This window comes from Pseudophryne corroboree, chromosome 3, assembly GCF_028390025.1.
Source record: "Pseudophryne corroboree isolate aPseCor3 chromosome 3, aPseCor3.hap2, whole genome shotgun sequence".
Taxonomy (NCBI): domain Eukaryota; kingdom Metazoa; phylum Chordata; class Amphibia; order Anura; family Myobatrachidae; genus Pseudophryne; species Pseudophryne corroboree.
Genome location: NC_086446.1, coordinates 13,396,023 through 13,414,528, shown reverse-complemented (window position 1 = coordinate 13,414,528; position 18,506 = coordinate 13,396,023). Strand labels below are relative to the sequence as shown.

The 18,506-nt window shown below is 47.1% G+C and overlaps 1 protein-coding gene across 1 annotated transcript in view; it reads left to right on the top strand.

Moving 5' to 3' along the window:
* Nucleotides 1-18,506, top strand: part of LOC135056945 (uncharacterized) — a 904,883-nt gene that overhangs the window by 16,125 nt on the left and 870,252 nt on the right. Inside the window, exon 3 of the mRNA XM_063962726.1 lies at nucleotides 9,370-10,422. Coding sequence (XP_063818796.1) covers nucleotides 9,370-10,422 — 1,053 coding nt within the window. The remainder of the gene's footprint in view (nucleotides 1-9,369; nucleotides 10,423-18,506) is intronic.

Genomic DNA, 18,506 nt, shown 5'->3' with positions numbered 1-18,506 from the left:
AGAAAGCTCCAGTGGAGAAATTTGACCTTGGACGTTTTCTCCATTTTCTACAGAATGGAGTGGATGTGGGCCTTAAATTAGGTTCCATAAAGGTGCAGATTTCTGCGTTGTCAATTTTCTTTCAGGAACAATTGGCCTCACTTCCTGAGGTGCACATCCAACCTCCCTTTGTGCCCCCTGTGGCACCTTGGGACCTTAATGTGGTTTTAGCATTCCTTAAATCACATTGGTTTGAACCTTTACGTAAAGTGGAGTTGAAATTCCTCACGTGGAAGTTTGCCATATTGTTAGCTTTAGCATCCGCAAGGCGGATGTCTAAGTTGGCGGCCTTGTCTCACAAGAGCCCTTATTTGATTTTTCATGAAGATAGAGCAGAATTGAGGACTAGACAACAATTTCTGCCAAAGGTGGTTTCTTCCTTTCATATAAATCAGCCTATTGTGGTACCAGTGGCTACTGGTGCTTTGGCTGAGGAAAAGGCTCTGGATGTGGTCAGAGCTTTGAAAATGTATGTCGCCAGAACGGCTCCACTTAGGAAAACAGAGTCTCTGTTTGTCCTCTATGCTCCCACTAAGATTGGGTGTCCTGCTTCCAAGCAGACCATCGCCCGCTGGATATGTCAAACGATTCAGCAGGCTCATTCCATGGCAGGCCTGCCGTTACCGAAATTGGTTAAGGCCCATTCCACTAGGAAGGTGGGCTCGTCCTGGGTGGCTGCCCGGGGTGTCTCGGCATTGCAACTTTGCCGAACTGCTACTTGGTCGGGGTCAAACACGTTAGCTAAGTTTTACAAGTTTGATACCTTGGCCGATGAAGACCTGAAATTTGGTCAATCGGTGCTGCAGAGTCATCCGCACTCTCCCACCCGTTATAGAGCTTTGGTATGATCCCTTGGTTCTTTTGGTGTCCCCAACATTCTCAAGGACGTAATATAAAACAGGATTTTAATACCTACCTTCTTTTGGTGTCCCCAACATTCTCAAGGACGTAATAGAAAACAGGATTTTAATACCTACCGGTAAATCCTTTTCTGTAAGTCCGTAGAGGATGTTGGGCTCCCGTCCCAGTGTGTACTGTATCTGCAGTTTAGTTCTGGTTACACACAGGTTGTGTTATGGTTTCTTCAGCTTGTTGCTGAATTTTGTTCATGTCCGTTGACGTGTTCAGTTGAATACCATGTTATTCGGCATGTTTATGGCGTGAGCTGGTAATAGGCTCACCTTGTTATTAGTTCCTTTCCTCGAAATGTCCGTCTCTCCGGGCACAGTTCCAAACTGTGTCTGGGGAGGGATATAGAGGGAGGAGCCAGGTCACGCCCCTTTGAAAGTCTTAAAGTGCCCATGTCTCCTGCGGCTCCGTCTATATTCCTTTGTTCTTTTGGTGTCCCCAACATCCTCTAAGGACTTATAGAAAAGGATTTACCGGTAGGTATTAAAATCCTGTTTTCTCCTCCGCAAACAGGGAGTGAGCATTATTCCGTACCTGGATGATCTTCTGATAAAGGTGTCGTCCAGAGAGAGGTTGTTGGACAGCATTGCGCTCTCAACCAGATTACTCCGAGATCATGGGTGGATTCTGAACCTTCCGAAATCTCACCTAGAGCCAACACTGAGGCTTCCATTCCTGGGGATGATACTGGACACAGTCGCAGAAGGTGTTCCTTCTGTTGGAAAAGGCATTGGTAATCCAGTCGATGGTTGGGGATGTCCTGAAGCCAACCTGGATATCGGTGCATCTATGCATTCGTCTTCTGGGAAAACTGGGAAAAATACTTCAGTACAGAAGATTTCACGCAAGACCTTTCCAGCTTGATCTGTTGGACAAGTGGTCTGGATCGCATCTTCACATGCACGAGGATTAGTCTGTCGCAAAGAGCCAGGATTTCTCTTCTACTGTATAGTGGCTTCAGACTTCTCACCTAATCGAGGGTCGTCGGTTCGGGATTCAGAATTTGATTCTGCTAGCCACAGACGCAAGCCTCAGAGGTTGAGGAGCAGTCACCTAGGGGGTGCAATTTCAGCGAAGATGGTCAAGTCAGAAAGTTGTCCTTCCAATCAACATTCTGTAACTCAGGGCTATATACAACGCTTTTCTGCAAGGCTCATATCTTTTTCAAGATCAGGCCATTCGGGTCAGGTCAGACAATGTGACGGTGGTAACGTACATATACCGACAAGGCGGAACAAAAAGCAGAGCAGCAATGTCAGAGGTGATCAGCAATCTCCTCTGGGCAGAAAAACACGCTGTGGCGTTGTCAGTGGTCTTCATTCCGGGAGTAGACAACTGGGAAGCAGACTTCCTCAGCAGACACAACCTGCACCCGGGGGAGTGGGGCCCACACCCGGAGGTGTTCACGTACTTCATACGTCGGTGGGAATATCCACAGATCGACATGATGGCCTCTCGTCTCAAGAAGCTCAAGCAGTGTTGTTCCAGGTCGAGAGACCCACAGGCAGTGGTGGTGGATGCTCTGGTGACTCCATGGATCTATCAGATGGTGTATGTGTTTCCTCCACTTCCTCTGATCCCAAGAATTCTCAAATAATAAAAAGGGAAAAGGTTCAGACAATCCTCATTGCTCTGGACTGGCCAAGAAGGGCCTGGTACGCGGACCTTCTGGAGATGCTATTAAAAGGTCCGTAGCCACTACCGTTTTGCGAGGATCCCCTGCAACAGGGCCCGTTTGTCTTTCAAGACTTACCGCAGCTACGTTTGACGTTGGAAGTTGAATGGCTAATTCTTGCCCGGAAGGGGATGCCGTACAAGGTCATCCCGACTATGATCCAAGTCAGAAAGGGGGTAACGTCTAAACATTACCACCGTATTTGGAAGAAATACATCTCTTGGTGTGAGAACAGGAAATTTTCTGCGGTGGAATTTCATCTGGGACATTTACTGCTTTTTCTACAGTCAGGTGTGGATGTGGGCCTATGTCTAGGCTCCATAAAAGTCCAGATTTCAGCCTTATCCATTTTCTTTTAGAAACAATTGGCTTCTCTCCCTGAGGTCTAGACATTCTTGAAAGGTGTTCTGCACATCCAACGTCCCTTTGTGCCTTCCACGGCACCTTGGAATCTCAATTTAGTGCTGTAGTTCGTCCATTCGGACTGGTTTGAACCGTTACTGAAGGTTGACGTAAAATATCTTACGTGGAAGACCGTCACACTGTTGGCCTTGGCTTCAGCAAGACGTGTGTCAGAGCTGGGGGCGGTGTCTCACAAGAGCCCCTATTTAATTTTCCAAGAAGACAGAGCTGAACTCAAAACTCACTAGCAATTTCTTCCAAAAGTGGTGTCTCCTTTTCACATCAACCAACCTATTGTGGTTGCGGTTGTTACCGAAACCTCTGCTACTTCAAAGTCTTTGGATGTTGTGAGGGCTTTGAAGGTGTATGTAATGCGAACGGCTCATCACAGAATTTCGGACTTGCTGTTTGTTCTTTATGATCCCATTAAAATTGGGTGTCCTGCTTCAAAGCAGTCCATTGCATGCTGGATCAGGTTCACTATCTACCATGCTTATTCCACGGCAGGATTACCGGTTCCAAGATCTGTACAGGCCCACTCTACTAGGTCAGTGGGTTCTTCTTGGGCAGCTGCCTGGGGTGTCTCGGCTTTACAGCTCTGCCAAGCAGCTACTTGGTGAGGTTCGAACACGTTTGCTAAGTTCTACAAGTTCGATACTTTGGACTCTAAGGACCTTAAGTTTGGTCATTCAGTTCTGCAGGAACCTCAGCACTCTCCCACCCGATTTGGGAGCTTTGGTCCTTCCCCATGGTAAAATGGTTCCCAGTATCCTTTAGGACGTAAGAGAAAATAGGATTTTAATTACCTACAGGTAAATCCTTTTCTCGTGCTTCGTACTTCCTGCACTGTTATTTCGTTAAGTATTGTTGATTTATTCAGCCATTGCTGTTCCTCTTTTACAGTTTGGTTAGCATGGCTTTCCTCTTGTTCGTGTGTGCTGGTTCAGAATCTCACCACTGTCCTTTTGTATCCTTCTCTCAAAGTCTGGTAGGAGGGGCATAGAGTGAGGAGCCAGCCCATACTATCAAATTCTTAAAGTGCCCATGGCTCCTAGTGGACCCATCTATACTCATGGTACTAAATGGTTCCCAGTATCCTCTACAGATTACGAGAAAAGGATTTACCAGTAGGTAATTAAAATCCTATTTTTCTCACTCACACAGAGCTATAACCACACTCCCGTCATTATACAATGGCTGCCTCCAGGCTCTGTTCTTGGAGGCTCCGTACTAATGCTCTTTATCTGCTGATCTGTCTCTGTATCCTGCTCTAACCTTCTGATGTCTTCCTATTTCTGATGTTGCCTGTCTGTGTCCTGCGCCATTCCCCTACCCTGTCCTGCTGCCTCCCCGCTCTGTGCTCTGCGCCATTCCCCTACCCTGTCCTGCTGCCTCACCGCTCTGTGCCCTGCACCATTCCCCTACCGTGTCCTGCTGCCTCCCCCGCTCTGTGCCCTGCACCATTCCCTACCCTGTCCTGCTGCCTCCCCCGCTCTGTGCTCTGCGCCATTCCCCTACCCTGTCCTGCTGCCTCCCCGCTCTGTGCTCTGCGCCATTCCCCTACCCTGTCCTGCTGCCTCACCGCTCTGTGCCCTGCACCATTCCCCTACCCTGTCCTGCTCTGTGCCCTGTACTATTCCTCTACCCTGTCCTGCTGCCTCCCCGCTCTGTGCCCTGCACCATTCCCCTACCCTGTCCTGCTGCCTCACCGCTCTGTGCCCTGCACCATTCCCCTACCGTGTCCTGCTGCCTCCCCCGCTCTGTGCCCTGCACCATTCCCCTACCCTGTCCTGCTGCCTCCCCCGCTCTGTGCCCTGCACTATTTCCCTACACTGTCCTGCTGCCTCCCCCGCTCTGTGCCCTGCACCATTCCCCTACCGTGTCCTGCTGCCTCCCCCGCTCTGTGCCCTGCACCATTCCCCTACCGTGTCCTGCTGCCTCCCCCGCTCTGTGCCCTGCACCATTCCCCTACCCTGTCCTGCTGCCTCCCCCACTCTGTGCCCTGCACTATTTCCCTACCCTGTCCTGCTGCCTCCCCTGCTTTCTGCCCTGCACCATTCCCCTATCCTGTCCTGCTGCCTTCCCCGCTCTGTGCCCTGCACACATATACTGTATTTCTACAGCGGGGTACACTGGGATTCCACAGGGAATAGATTGGGGTGTAGAGTTTGATCTTGATCCGAGGCACCACAGCCTAAAGCTTTGATTGTTCCCAGGATGCACTGCACCATCTCCTCTATAACCCCGCCTCCAGGCACTGGAGCTGTTTTTAAGTTTGTGCCTGCAGTGCATCCCAGCTACTACACATCCCAGCAGGCCCTGACAAAGTTGTAGCTTTCCCAAATAGAAAAGCAGTAGCAGAGCATCATGAGTCTTGAAGTTTCACAACAGCTGGAGAGCCGCAGGTTGGCCAGGCCTGCTATATGGTATTCCTGGACATACAGAATGCTTATCTCCACATACCTATTGCCATTTCGCATCTGCAATATCTGCGGTTTGCTATTGGCAACCTACATTACCAATTCCAGGCTCTGCCATTTGGACTGACCACAGCTCCTCGGATCTTCACCAAGGTAATGGCTGTGATGACGGCCCATGTCCGTCGTCAGTGAATCAGAATCCTGTTGTATCTGGACGAATTGCTGATCTGGGCAAACCCCCAAGATGTTCTCCTCAGTCATCTGGAACTGATGGTACAATTCCTACAAGCCCACGGGTGGCTCATCAACTGGAAAAAGTTCTCACTGGTCCCTGCTCGGAGCATGGTGCACCTGGGGTCACTGCTGGACACACACAGTCAAAGATTGTTTCTGTCTCCAGAGAAAGTCCTGAAACTTAAGGACAGGATCAGATACTTCCTCTCTCGCCCAGGAGTGTCGATACACTCGGCGATGCAAGTACTAGGCCTCATGGTGTTAGCTTTCTACATGGTGGAATACACTCAATTTCATTCCCGCCCTCTGCAAACGTTAATCCTCTCCAACTGGGATGGCCGGCCTCAGTAGATCAGGTCTCAAATTATTTCCTTGACTCCGGATGTCTGTCTGTCACTGAACTGGTGGCTACAGGACCAACAGTTGATCATGGGTCAACCCTTCTGGATCTCCAACTGAGTCCTTCTGACAAAGGATGCCAGTCTGAGAGGTTGGGGCGCAGTGTTGGAGCAACACTCTCTCCAGGGTCGATGGACCAGGGAGGAATCTCTCCTCCCAATAAACACTCTGGAATTGCGGGCAGTGCTCAATGCTTTGACACTTACCCTGCCTCTAGTACGGAACAGGCCTGTTCAAGTACAATCAGACAACGGCACCACGGTGGCGTATATAAATCATTAAGGTGGCACTCGAAGCCGCATGGCAATTCTGGAAGTATCAAAAATTCTCATTTCGGCGGAACGCCATCTGCCAGCAATGTCGGCAGTGTTCATTCCCGGAGTCCTCAACTGGGAAGCGTATTTCCTCAGTCGTCAAGACGTTCACTCTGTAGAGTGGAGTCTTCATGCGGAAGCCTTTCAACTCCTAGTGGACAAGTGGGGCTTACCAGATGTAGACCTGATGGCGTCTCGACACAATCATAAAGTTCCGGTCTTCAGATCAAGTACAAGGGATCCTCAAGCAAAGTTCATGGATGTACTGGCAATTCCATGGAACTTTCGGCTGCCCTATGTGTACCCTTCTGTGTCACTCCTGCCCAGGGCACTACGGAAGTTCAAGCAAGAAAGTGGAATACTACCTCTAGTTGCTCCGGCGTGGCCGAGTCGGCATTGGTTCTCAGACCTGCAGGGTCCTCTTCTACTTTCTCAATTCCCAGACCTACTCGTTCAGGGCCCTTGTGTCTACCCAGACCTGGCCATACTGGCTTTGACAGCGTGGCTCTTGAAGCTTCACTCCTGAGGGTCAAAAGATTCTCTGAGGCGGTTATCCAAACTGTGCTAAGGGCCCACAAACCTGCTTCTGCACGGATTTATTATAGAGTCTGGAATTCTTACTTCACCTGGTGTGCTGCTAAGAATTACGATGCTTACAAGTTTAGTACTTCCAGACTTCTGGTGTTTTGCAACAAGGCCTGGATTTAGGACTTCGTCTGGCGTCCCTTAAGGTTCACATATCTGCCTTGTCAGTGTGGTATCAGAGAAAAATTGTGTCTATACCTGATGTTCATACATTCACTCAGAGTGTATTACAGATTCAGCCTCCCTATGTCCCTCCTGTGGCTCCATAGGATCTGTCTGTTGTCCTGAACGCCCTTCAAGAGTCTCCATTTGAACCTCTTGAGACAGTGACCTTAAATGGCTCACCGCCAAGGTCCTGATTTTACTGGCTATTGCCTCTGCTAGAAGGGTATTGGACTTAGGAGTGTTGTCCTGTCGTCCACCCTTTCTGATATTTAATCGTGACCAGGCAGTTTTTAGAACTCGCCCATGTTATTTGCCAAAGGTGGTGTCTTCTTTTCACCTTAACCAAGAGATTGTGGTTCTGGCTTCAACTCTTCTGGATTGTCCTCCAAAGAAAGGTCTTTGGATGTGGTATGGGCTCTCCGTATCTACATGGATAGGACTACCTCTATCAGGAGGTCAGATACCTTGTTTGTACTTTTTGGTTTTCACAAACGTGGCTGGCCTGCAAATAAGCAAACCTTGGCCAGATGGATTAGAATGGTGATTGCACAAGCCTATGCACAGACTGGACTCCCAGCTCCTGCTGCTATCAAAGCCCTTTCTACTCGGCGTTGGACCTTCTTGGGCGGCCCACCCTGGTGCGTCCGCTGAACAATTGTGCAAGGTGGCTCCGTGGTCCTCAGTGAACACGTTCATTAGGTTTTATGCCTTTGATACTTCCGCCTCCCAGGATGCTTCCTTTGAAAGCTGAGTTCTTGTGCCTGCTACAGTGCGTCCACTCCCATGAGGAACTGCTTTGACATACCCAATGCATTCCCTGTGGAATCCCAGTGTACCCTGCTGCAGAAAAGGAGATTTATGGTAGACTTACCATGGTTAAATCTCTTTCTGCGATGTACACTGGATTCCACAGGGTGCCCACCCTGACGCACTTAGCTTCTTTGGGTTTGTAGGGCATTAACCGTTAGAACCACATTCTCACGACAGGAGAAGGGACTATGTGAATAACATCTACCGTCTCTTTTACCTGCTACTGCATTGGACTGGTTAACGAAACTGAGCTCCAGTGCTTGGAGGCGGGATTATGGAGAAGGTGGGGCAGTGCATCCTGGGAATAGTAAAAGCTTTAGCCTGTTGGTGCCTCGGATCAAGATCCAACTCTACAGCCCAATGTATTCCCTGTGGAACCCAGTGTACCTCGCAGAAAGAGATTTAACCATGGTAAGTCTACCATAAATCTCCTTATATAACCACTTGGAGCACTTTGTGTAGTGTGGATGCAGTTGTTGGTAATTAGCACACAAGTGTCCCATGTTTATGTGTGAGGAGGTCTGGATGGATATTGTGGTTCAGCAACGTCACTGGCTGATGAGGCTTCCTGCTCTGTGATGCTGGCTAGGGAATGTTACCCAGCAAAGTCTGCATTATGGGGGGATATCCATTGGTGATGTGCTATCTGCATGTCCCTGTGGCCGGGGCTATGACATGTGCTGATAATGTGGTTGTGATATTGTAAGCCAGTGTTGTATCTGATCCGTGAGTGTATTTATTTGTTGTTTGTGCATTTGTAATGTGGTCAAAGGTTGTTTTTTTTAATGGATGCGCTACTTTTGTGTAAAAAAAAAACCCGGGATGATAGCGCGATTAATAACTAATTAATAACTGATGGTCTTCAATTAGAGCCCTTTTTTTTCCAGGAGAAAATGTTGCGTTATCGGGCAATCACCCATGGGTTCAGGGTTAATCCTATGTGTTGTCAAGGCTCTGTGGGCTATATCTTTGATTATGTGTAGCATAATCCCAGATAAGCGCTGTGTATTTGACTACGCGATTCCCCCGGGGGATTATTTAAGCGGTAAAGTACCACGGGTAATTGAATAGCCCCTAAAGTTTGCAGGTTTAAATGAATCCGCTAAACCTCTTTGTTAGTAATAGTAAGATAGCGGCGTAGTGGTTAGCATTGCTGTCTCACAGCACTGAAGTCATGAGTTCAATTCCTGAACTGTGTGGAGTTTGTTTGTGTTTGCACAATTACTCCAAAAATCATACTGGTAGGTTAATTGGCTTCTGATAACAAATTGACCCTAGTGTGTGCGTGTGGTAGGGAATATAGAGTGTAAGCTCCCCTGGTGGGCCTGATGTGAATGTCTAAATATTCTCTGTACAGTGTAATATGTAGGCGCTATATAAAGATCTGTGAATAATAATACTGCTATTTTATCACCAGTAGATGGAGGCACAAGCAGGAATTCCTTGGAGGGAGATCTCTTCTTGTCTGCAGATACTAAAACAGAAGATAACATCACACCAGATTCTCCAGGAGACAGCGCTGTTATGCTAAATATACATCCAGTACCTCACAGCGCATATATATCATCCAATCCCTCTAATCACGAGGACTGTTCTCCTGATACCTCAGCTTTTGTAACACATAGTGCAGCTCATACACCTGATAATATATTCCCCTGTTCTGAGTGTGGGAAATGTTTTACACTTAAATCACATCTTGTTACACATCAGAGAAGTCACACAGGTGAGAAGCCATTTCCATGTTCTGAGTGTGGGAAATGTTTTAGATGGAAATCACAAATTGTTACACATCAGAGAAGTCACACAGGTGAGAAGCCATTTCCATGCTCTGAGTGTGGGAAATGTTTTACACTTAAATCATATCTTGTTAAACATCAGAGAAGTCACACAGGTGAGAAGCCATTTCCATGCTCTGAGTGTGAGAAATGTTTCACACACAAATCAGTTCTTGTTGCACATCAGAGAAGTCACACAGGTGAGAAGCCATTTCCATGCTCTGAGTGTGGGAAATGTTTTACACAGAAATCAAATCTTGTTACACATCAGAGAAGTCACACAGGTGAAAAGCCATTTACATGCTCTGAGTGTGGGAAATGTTTTACACAGAAATTAAAGCTGGTTAGCCATCAGAGCAGTCACACAGGTGAGAAGCCATTTCCATGCTCTGAGTGTGGGAAATGTTTTACACTTAAATCAAATCTTGTTAACCATCAGAGAAGTCACACAGGTGAGAAGCCATTTCCATGCTCTGACTGTGGGAAATGTTTTAGATGGAAATCACAAATTGTTACACATCAGAGAAGTCACACAGGTGAGAAGCCATTTCCATGCTCTGAGTGTGGGAAATGTTTTACACTTAAATCATATCTTGTTAAACATCAGAGAAGTCACACAGGTGAGAAGCCATTTCCATGCTCTGACTGTGGGAAATGTTTTACACAGAAATCACATCTTGTTGCACATCAGAGAAGTCACACAGGTGAAAAGCCATTTCCATGCTCTGAGTGTGGAAAATGTTTTACACGTAAATCACGTCTTGTTACGCATCAGATTTCACACAGGAGAAGCATTACTATGAGTTGATACAAAACAGGGTTGAAGCAACACTCCTGTCACACACTATTTTAACACGTTATGTTATCCTTCCACAGATAATTGGAATGTGTGTCATTAATATAAGATGACTAGATCACTCCAGCAAAACTTTTAGTAATTTCTCCTATGGGGTATATGCAATTCACGGCGAATCGCGGCAATTTTTCGCCGTTTTTTAATTCGACACAATTCGACAGGTGAATTCCGGCAGGTGGGTGCCGGAATTCACCATATTCAATGAAAAACGGATTCGACAGACTTGCGGGCGAAAATCGGCCGATTTGCCGGATTTTGCCGCGATTTTAAAAAACGGGGAAAACCCGGAAAAAAAAATGGCGTGGGGTCCCCCCTCCAAAGCATAACCAGCCTCGGGCTCTTCGAGCTGGTCCTGGTTCTAAAAATTCGGGGGAAAATTGGGCAGGGATCCCCCGTATTTTTAAAACCAGCACCGGGCTCTGGTGCTGGTGCAAAAAATACGGGGGACAAAACGAGCAGGGGTCCCCCGTATTTTTCACACCAGCATCGGGCTCCACTAGCTGGACAGATAATGCCACAGCCGGGGGTCACTTTTATACAGTGCCCTGCGGCCGTGGCATTAAATATCCAACTAGTCACCCCTGGCCGAGGTACCCTGGGGGAGTGGGGACCCCTTCAATCAAGGGGTCCCCCCCCAGCCACCCAAGGGCCAGGGGTGAAGCCCGAGGCTGTCCCCCCCATCCAATTGGCTGCGGATGGGGGGCTGATAGCCTTGTGAAAAATGACAAGAATATTGTTTTTTCCAGTAGTACTACAAGTCCCAGCAAGCCTCCCCCGCATGCTGGTACTTGGAGAATCACAAGTACCAGCATGCGGGAGAAAAACAGGCCCGCTGGTACCTGTAGTTCTACTGGAAAAAAAATACCCAAATAAAAACAGGACACAAACACCGTGAAAGTAAAAGTTTATTACACACTACAGACACACACATACTTACCTATGTTGACACGCCGACTGCCACGGTCTCCGACGATCCGGGGTACCTGTGAAAAAATTATACTCACCTTCCAGCGTCCAGAGATACATCCACGTCCAGAGATAATCCTCGTACTTGTTAAAAAAACAAACCGAACACCCGTTCCATGCCGGACTGAAAGGGGTCCCATGCTTTCACATGAGACCCCTTTCCCCGAATGCCAGGACATCACGTGACTCCTGTCACTGAAGTCCCTTCAGCCAATCAGGAAGCGCTACTTCCGTGGCGCTCACCTGATTGGCTGTGCACTGTCTGAGCTGTCAGACAGCGCATCGCAAAGCTCCGTCCATTACTTTCAATGGTGGGAACTTTGCGGGTAGCGGTGGGGTTAACCCGCGGTCAGCCGCTGACCGGCGGGTGACCTCACCACTAGCCGCTAAGTTCCCACCATTGAATATAATGGACGGAGCTGTGCGATGCGCTGTCTGCTCAGACGCGCAGAGCCAATCAGATGAGCGCAACGAAGTTGCGCTTCCTGATTGGCTTTAGAGACCTTTCTGTGACAGCTGTCACTCTGAGAGGTCTCTCTGCATTCGGGGAAAGGGGTCTCATGTGTCAACATGGGACCCCTTTCAGTCCGCTGGATCGGGTATTTGCGTTTTGTTATTTTGCCAAGTACGTGGATTTATATCTGGACGTGGATTTACCTCTGGACGCTGGAAGGTGAGTATAATTTTTTTCACAGGTACCCCGGATCGTCGGAGACCGTGGCAGTCGGCGTGTCAACATAGGTAAGTATGTGTGTGTCGGCAGTGTGTAATAAAGTTTTACTTGTCACGGTGTCTGTGTACTGTTTTTATTTGGGTATTTTTTTTCAGTAGTACTACAGGTACCAGCGGGCCCGTTTTTCTCCCGCATGCTGGTACTTGTGGTTCTCCAAGTACCAGCTTGTGGGGGAGGCTTGCTGGGACTTGTAGTACTCCTGGAAAAAACAATATTCGTTAAAAATTCTCAAGGCTATCAGCCCCCCATCCGCAGCCAATTGGATGGGGGGGACAGCCTCGGGCTTCACCCCTGGCCCTTGGGTGGCTGGGGGGGGGACCCCTTGATTGAAGGGGTCCCCACTCCCCCAGGGTACCCCGGCCAGGGGTGACTAGTTGGATATTTAATGCCACGGCCGCAGGGCACTGTATAAAAGTGACCCTCGGCTGTGGCATTATCTGTCCAGCTAGTGGAGCCCGATGCTGGTGTGAAAAATACGGGTGACCCCTGCTCGTTTTGTCCCCCGTATTTTTTGCACCAGCACCAGGCGCAGAGCCCGGTGCTGGTTTTAAAATTACGGGGATCCGCTGTCAATTTTTCTCCCGGATTTTTAGAACCAGGACCAGCTCGAAGAGCCCGAGGCTGGTTATGCTTTGGAGGGGGGACCCCACGCCATTTTTTTCAGGGATTTTACCATTCCATCTATAAAAAAAAAAAAATATATATTATTTTTAAAAATATATAAATAATACTTGTGCCTCCAAAAAAGACAAACCAAGTACCTAATCCCTTCTAATATAAATAGATCTGCTATTCCAAAAAAAAAAAAACACAAAAAAAAAACATGTTTAAATTTTTTTTATTTGTTTTCACCCTCCAAAGTGTGGCGGAATGAAAATGACGAATTTGCTGTCTAAAAGCACTGCTGTCGAATTTCCAAACTTGAATTGAATATGCTTTTGTCGAATTGCAGCACTTGTATCATTGCAGAAAAGTCGAATTTCAAAAAATCGAATTTTGAAAGTCCGTTTTTTTGACGGAAAGCACTGAATTGCATTGACGATTTATTTATTTTTGCGAAAATGACCCGAAATTCGACAATTTCGGGAATTTGACCGCAATTGCATATACCCCTATATATTTTTCTGTATAATATTTCCTATATATGTAATTTAGTCTAGATGTTGCCAGCACTCTCCACAGTAATACCAGACCACATAACTGTTATGTATGGGTTACATTGTATGGATTTCAGTCACACAGATAAACGATAAAACACATCACCTTGTAAAAACATTTTATTCTGGAAACGTATGGGTAGAATCCAGCAATTGCTGTTCTGGAATGGTGGAGAAATGGTGAAGCACGAACCACAAAGTATTTCCTGTTGGTTAGAAAAAAAATTAAAACTTTCTTTTCACTTTTTTGCAATTTATTGAAACCTAATTATTTTGTCAAAAAGCAAGCTAATTATATTTTCTGGGGGTAAAAATATTGTGTGGGTCTCTACATCAGCACCTAATGAGCTGGCTACTTAGCTTCTATAAAAACTATTCCCCTCTTATCCCTCCTAACTCAGTGCTGAAGGAGCAGGTATCTCCCCTGTTCTCCATAGATGTCCAGGTTGGGTATGTGTGTCAGTGCTGAAGGAGCAGGTATCTCCCCTCTTCTCCATAGATGCCCAGGTTGGGTATGTGTGTCAGTGCGGTGTCTCTCCTTACTGGTTACAGGCTCTCTAAAGAGCAGATACTGGTGGCTGAGAAGGTGCTGTTTTCACACAGTTCTGAACAGATTCTGGGGTTTCAGAAGCAGGACCCCAGGCAGGGGGAAGGTGGGAGACACTGCAGTAACATTCCCAGGAGTGAGGGACAAGCCAGGTGCCCGCACTCTGCCAGCAGCACATGAAAGATGCTAGCAGAAAGTGCATCTTAGTCCTCTTTATCACCCTAACAAAAGGGCAATTGGTACGGGCAGACATGGTCACTGTCCACCCTAGTAGAGAGGGTAACACACTAAGATAGGTCATCTGACCAACTGGAACATCACTGCCAGAGCCGCATTAACCTACAGCCACCCACACTGGATATGCCCAATCTCATCTGATCTTGGAAACTATGCAGTGTTGGGCCTGGTTAGTACTTGGATGGGAGAACACCTGGGAATACCATGTGCAAATACTTTTGACTAATGGGATCATTGTAGGCTGCTTGATCAGAGGTATGTGCGAGAAGCATTGTGGATGTTAGGAAGGTTCCTAAATCCGCTCTGTCATTAATGCATGAAAGAAGAACGTTCACTGCAGGAATGCACCTCACCCTGGAAACCCCCAGCCCCCCAAACTGCACCCCAGGGAACGGAGAGTGGTAACCAGGGAGCTGCAAACGGGTCTTCCCATGCATACCATTGCACATGAGTTCCACATGGCCACTAATGTGCCGGTTTCCACAAGAACACTTCGTAGGGAGGCCCATGCAACTCTAATCACAAAGAAGAATGCAGCCCAGCGCTTATGATGGTGGTAAGACTGCAAAAACTGGACAATGGAACAATGGCGGCGAGTGTTATGGGGCGATGATCACAGTTTCCACTTTTCAGATCAGATGGACGTGTTTGAGTTTGGTGACTGCCAGGAGAAGGTCTGATACCAGAGTGTACAGTACCTACAGTAAAGCATGGAGGTGGTGGTGTTACGCTGTGGGGCTGTGTCAGCTGGTTTGGCATGGGTCCACTAGTTTCCAAGAAGTAAAGAAAGAGATACGCCCGGGCGCTATTATTTTCACTAATTAGCTAATAATATAATGATAAATCAAGCAGCAAAATATTACCCTCCTATATGCTTGTGAATATATACTCTATATACTGGCTACATATCCTGTATATAACAAACTGTAAAAAAAAAATCATTTTTTGAGAGTTTTGCGCTAGTTGTAAAAACACTCTGGGGTCTGATATCTGAATAAACCGTCCACACTAGATGTTATACCTCATACTGTACGTTCTTTCATTTATCAATGGCATGAATATTCATTATAAAAATATCACATGAACAACCGCTTATTCACAATACCAATAAAAGCAGACCTATAAGAAACATCACACATATATAACATACTGACCCTTGGTCCTAAATGAACTTTCCTACTAAAGGTGGATTTTGTATATTAGCTCTTACACGGGATTATGCACAGTCCTTGTGTTGAAACACTTCCAGAAAATAACTGGTTAAATCACAATGTCCTGATGCATTTGCTTTATTTCCTTTGTATATTAAATGGAGTTATCAAGGCATGGCGCACCTGGGGTCTGTATTGGATTCCAGGCTTCAGAGCGTTTTTCTACCTCTGAACAAAATATCCACAATACAGACAAGGATTCAGGAGCTACTGCAGAATTGAAGGGTATCCATTCACGCAGCAATGTGAGTGATAGGATCCGTGGTGTCCACATTCAATATGGTGGAGTATGCTCCATTTCACTCCAGGCCTCTACAACATCTGATCCTTTCCAAATGGAATGGTTTTCTTCAGACAATAAAAACACAGACTATGGTCCTTCCTCTGGAAGTAAGGAGGTCATTATCCTGGTGGCTACAAACATCCCATCTGGACAAAGGGAGACCCTTTTGTATATATGGGGAAGTTCTGACAATGGATGCCAGTATTCAGGGTGGGGGAGCAGTGTCAGGAAGAAGTTGTTTCCAGGGGCAGTGGACCAAGGAAGAAAGTGGCCTGCCATACACTGTAACATAGAACACAGTACACAGTAACATAAGGGGTAATTCAGAGTTGATCGCAGCAGGTAATTTGTTAGCAGTTGGGAAAAACCATGGGGGTCATTCCGAGTTGTTTGCTCATTGCAGATATTCACAACGGAGCAATTAGGTGGAAAATGCGCATGGGCATGGTACACCGCGCCTGCGCCAAGTTATTTAACACAAAACTTTGCTATTTTACTCACGGCATAACGAAGCTTTTCCATCGCTCTGCTGATCGTAGTGTGATTGACAGGAAGTGGGTGTTTCTGGGCGGAAGCTGACCGTTTTATGGGAGTGTGCGGACAAACGCAGGCGTGCCAGCAGAAAACGCAGGAGTATCTGGAGAAACGGGGGAGTGGCTGGACGAACGCTGGGCGTGTTTGTGATGTCAAACCAGGAACGAAAAGGACTGAGCTGATCGCAATGGAGGAGTAAGTCTGAAGCTACTCAGAAACTGTGGGGAAATCGGTACGAGAAAATTTGCTAAGGTTTCGTTAGCAAATCTGCTAAGCTAAGATACACTCCCAGTAGGCAGCGGCTTAGTGTGTGCAATGCTGCTAAACTCGGCAGCTAGCGAAAATCTCGGACTGAGGGCCCATATGCACTGCGGGGGGGACGACAGATATAACATGTGCAGAGACAGTTAGATTTGGGTGGGGTGTGTTCAAACTGAAATCTAAATTGCAGTGTGAAAAAATAAAGCAGCCAATATTTACCCTGCACAGAAACAATGGCCCTCATTCCGAGTTGATCGGTCGCAAGGCGAATTTAGCAGAGTTACACACGCTAAGCCTACGCCTACTGGGAGTGTATCTTAGCTTCTTAAAAGTGCGACCGAAGTATTCGCAATATTGCGATCACAAACCTCGTAGCAGTTTTAGAGTAGCTTCAGACTTACTCTGCCTGTGCGATCAGTTCAGTGCTTGTCGTTCCTAGTTGACGTCACAAACACACCCAGCGTTCGCCCAGGCACTCCCACCGTTTCTCCGGCCACTCCTGCGTTTTTTCCGGAAACGGTAGCGTTTTCATCCACACGCCCCTAAAACGCCGTGTTTCCGCCCAGTAACACCCATTTTCTGTCAATCACACTACGATCGCCGGAGCGAAGAAAAAGCCGTGAGTAAAAAAACTAACTTCATAGCAAAATAACTTGGCGCAGGCGCAGTGCGAACATTGCGCATGCGTACTAAGCGGATTTTCACTGCGATGCGATGAAAAAGGACGAGCGAACAACTCGGAATGAGGGCCAATATAACCCACCCAAATCTAACTCTCTGCAAATGTTATATCTGCCACACGTGCAGTGCACATGGGCCCTCATTCCGAGTTGATCGCTCGCAAGGCGAATTTTGCAGAGTTACACACGCTAAGCCGCCGCCTACTGGGAGTGTATCTTAGCTTCTTTAAATTACGAACGATGTATTCGCAATATTGCGAACACACACTACTTAGCAGTTTTAGAGTAGCTCCACACTTACTCTGCCTGTGCGATCATTTCAGTGCTTGTCGTTCCTGGTTTGACGTCACAAACACACCCAGCGTTCGCTCAGACACTCCCCCGTTTCTCCGGCCACTCCTGCGTTTTTTCCGGAAACGGTAGCGTTTTCAACCACACGCCCCTAAAACGCCGTGTTTCCGCCCAGTAACACCCATTTCCTGTCAATCACACTACAATCGCCGGAGCGAAGAAAAAGCCGTGAGTAAAAATACTATCTTCATTGTTAAATTACTTGGCGCAGTCGCAGTGCGAACATTGCGCATGCGTACTAAGCGGAATTTCACTGCGATGCGTTGAAAAAGAACGAGCGATCAACTCGGAATGAGGGCCATGGTTTTGCCCAACTGCTAACAAATTTGCAGCTACGACCAACTCTGAATTACCCCCATAGTATACAGTAGCACACAGTAACATAGGTGGTCATTCCGAGTTGTTCGCTCACAAGCTGCTTTTAGCAGCTTTGCACACACTAAGCCGCCGCCTACTGGGAGTGAATCTTAGCTTATCAAAATTGCGAACGAAAGATTAGCAAATTTGCGAATAGACACTCCTTAGCAGTTTCTGAGTAGCTCCAGACTTACTCAGCATCTGCGATCAGTTCAGTGCTTGTCGTTCCTGGTTTGACGTCACAAACACACCCAGCGTTCGGCCAGATACTCCCCCGTTTCTCCAGCCACTCCCGCGTTTTTCCCAGAAACGGTAGCGTTTTTTCGCACACTCCCATAAAACGGCCAGTTTCCGCCCAGAAACACCCACTTCCTGTCAATCACACTACAATCATCTGAACGAAGAAAAAACTTCGTAATGCCGTTAGTAAAATACCTAACTGCATAGCAAATTTACTTGGCGCAGTCGCACTGCGGACATTGCGCATGCGCATTAGCGACTAATCGCTCCGTTGCGAAAGAAAAAAAATGAGCGAACAACTCAGAATGACCACCATAGTACACAGTAACATAATACACAGTAACATAGTGACATAGTACACAGTAA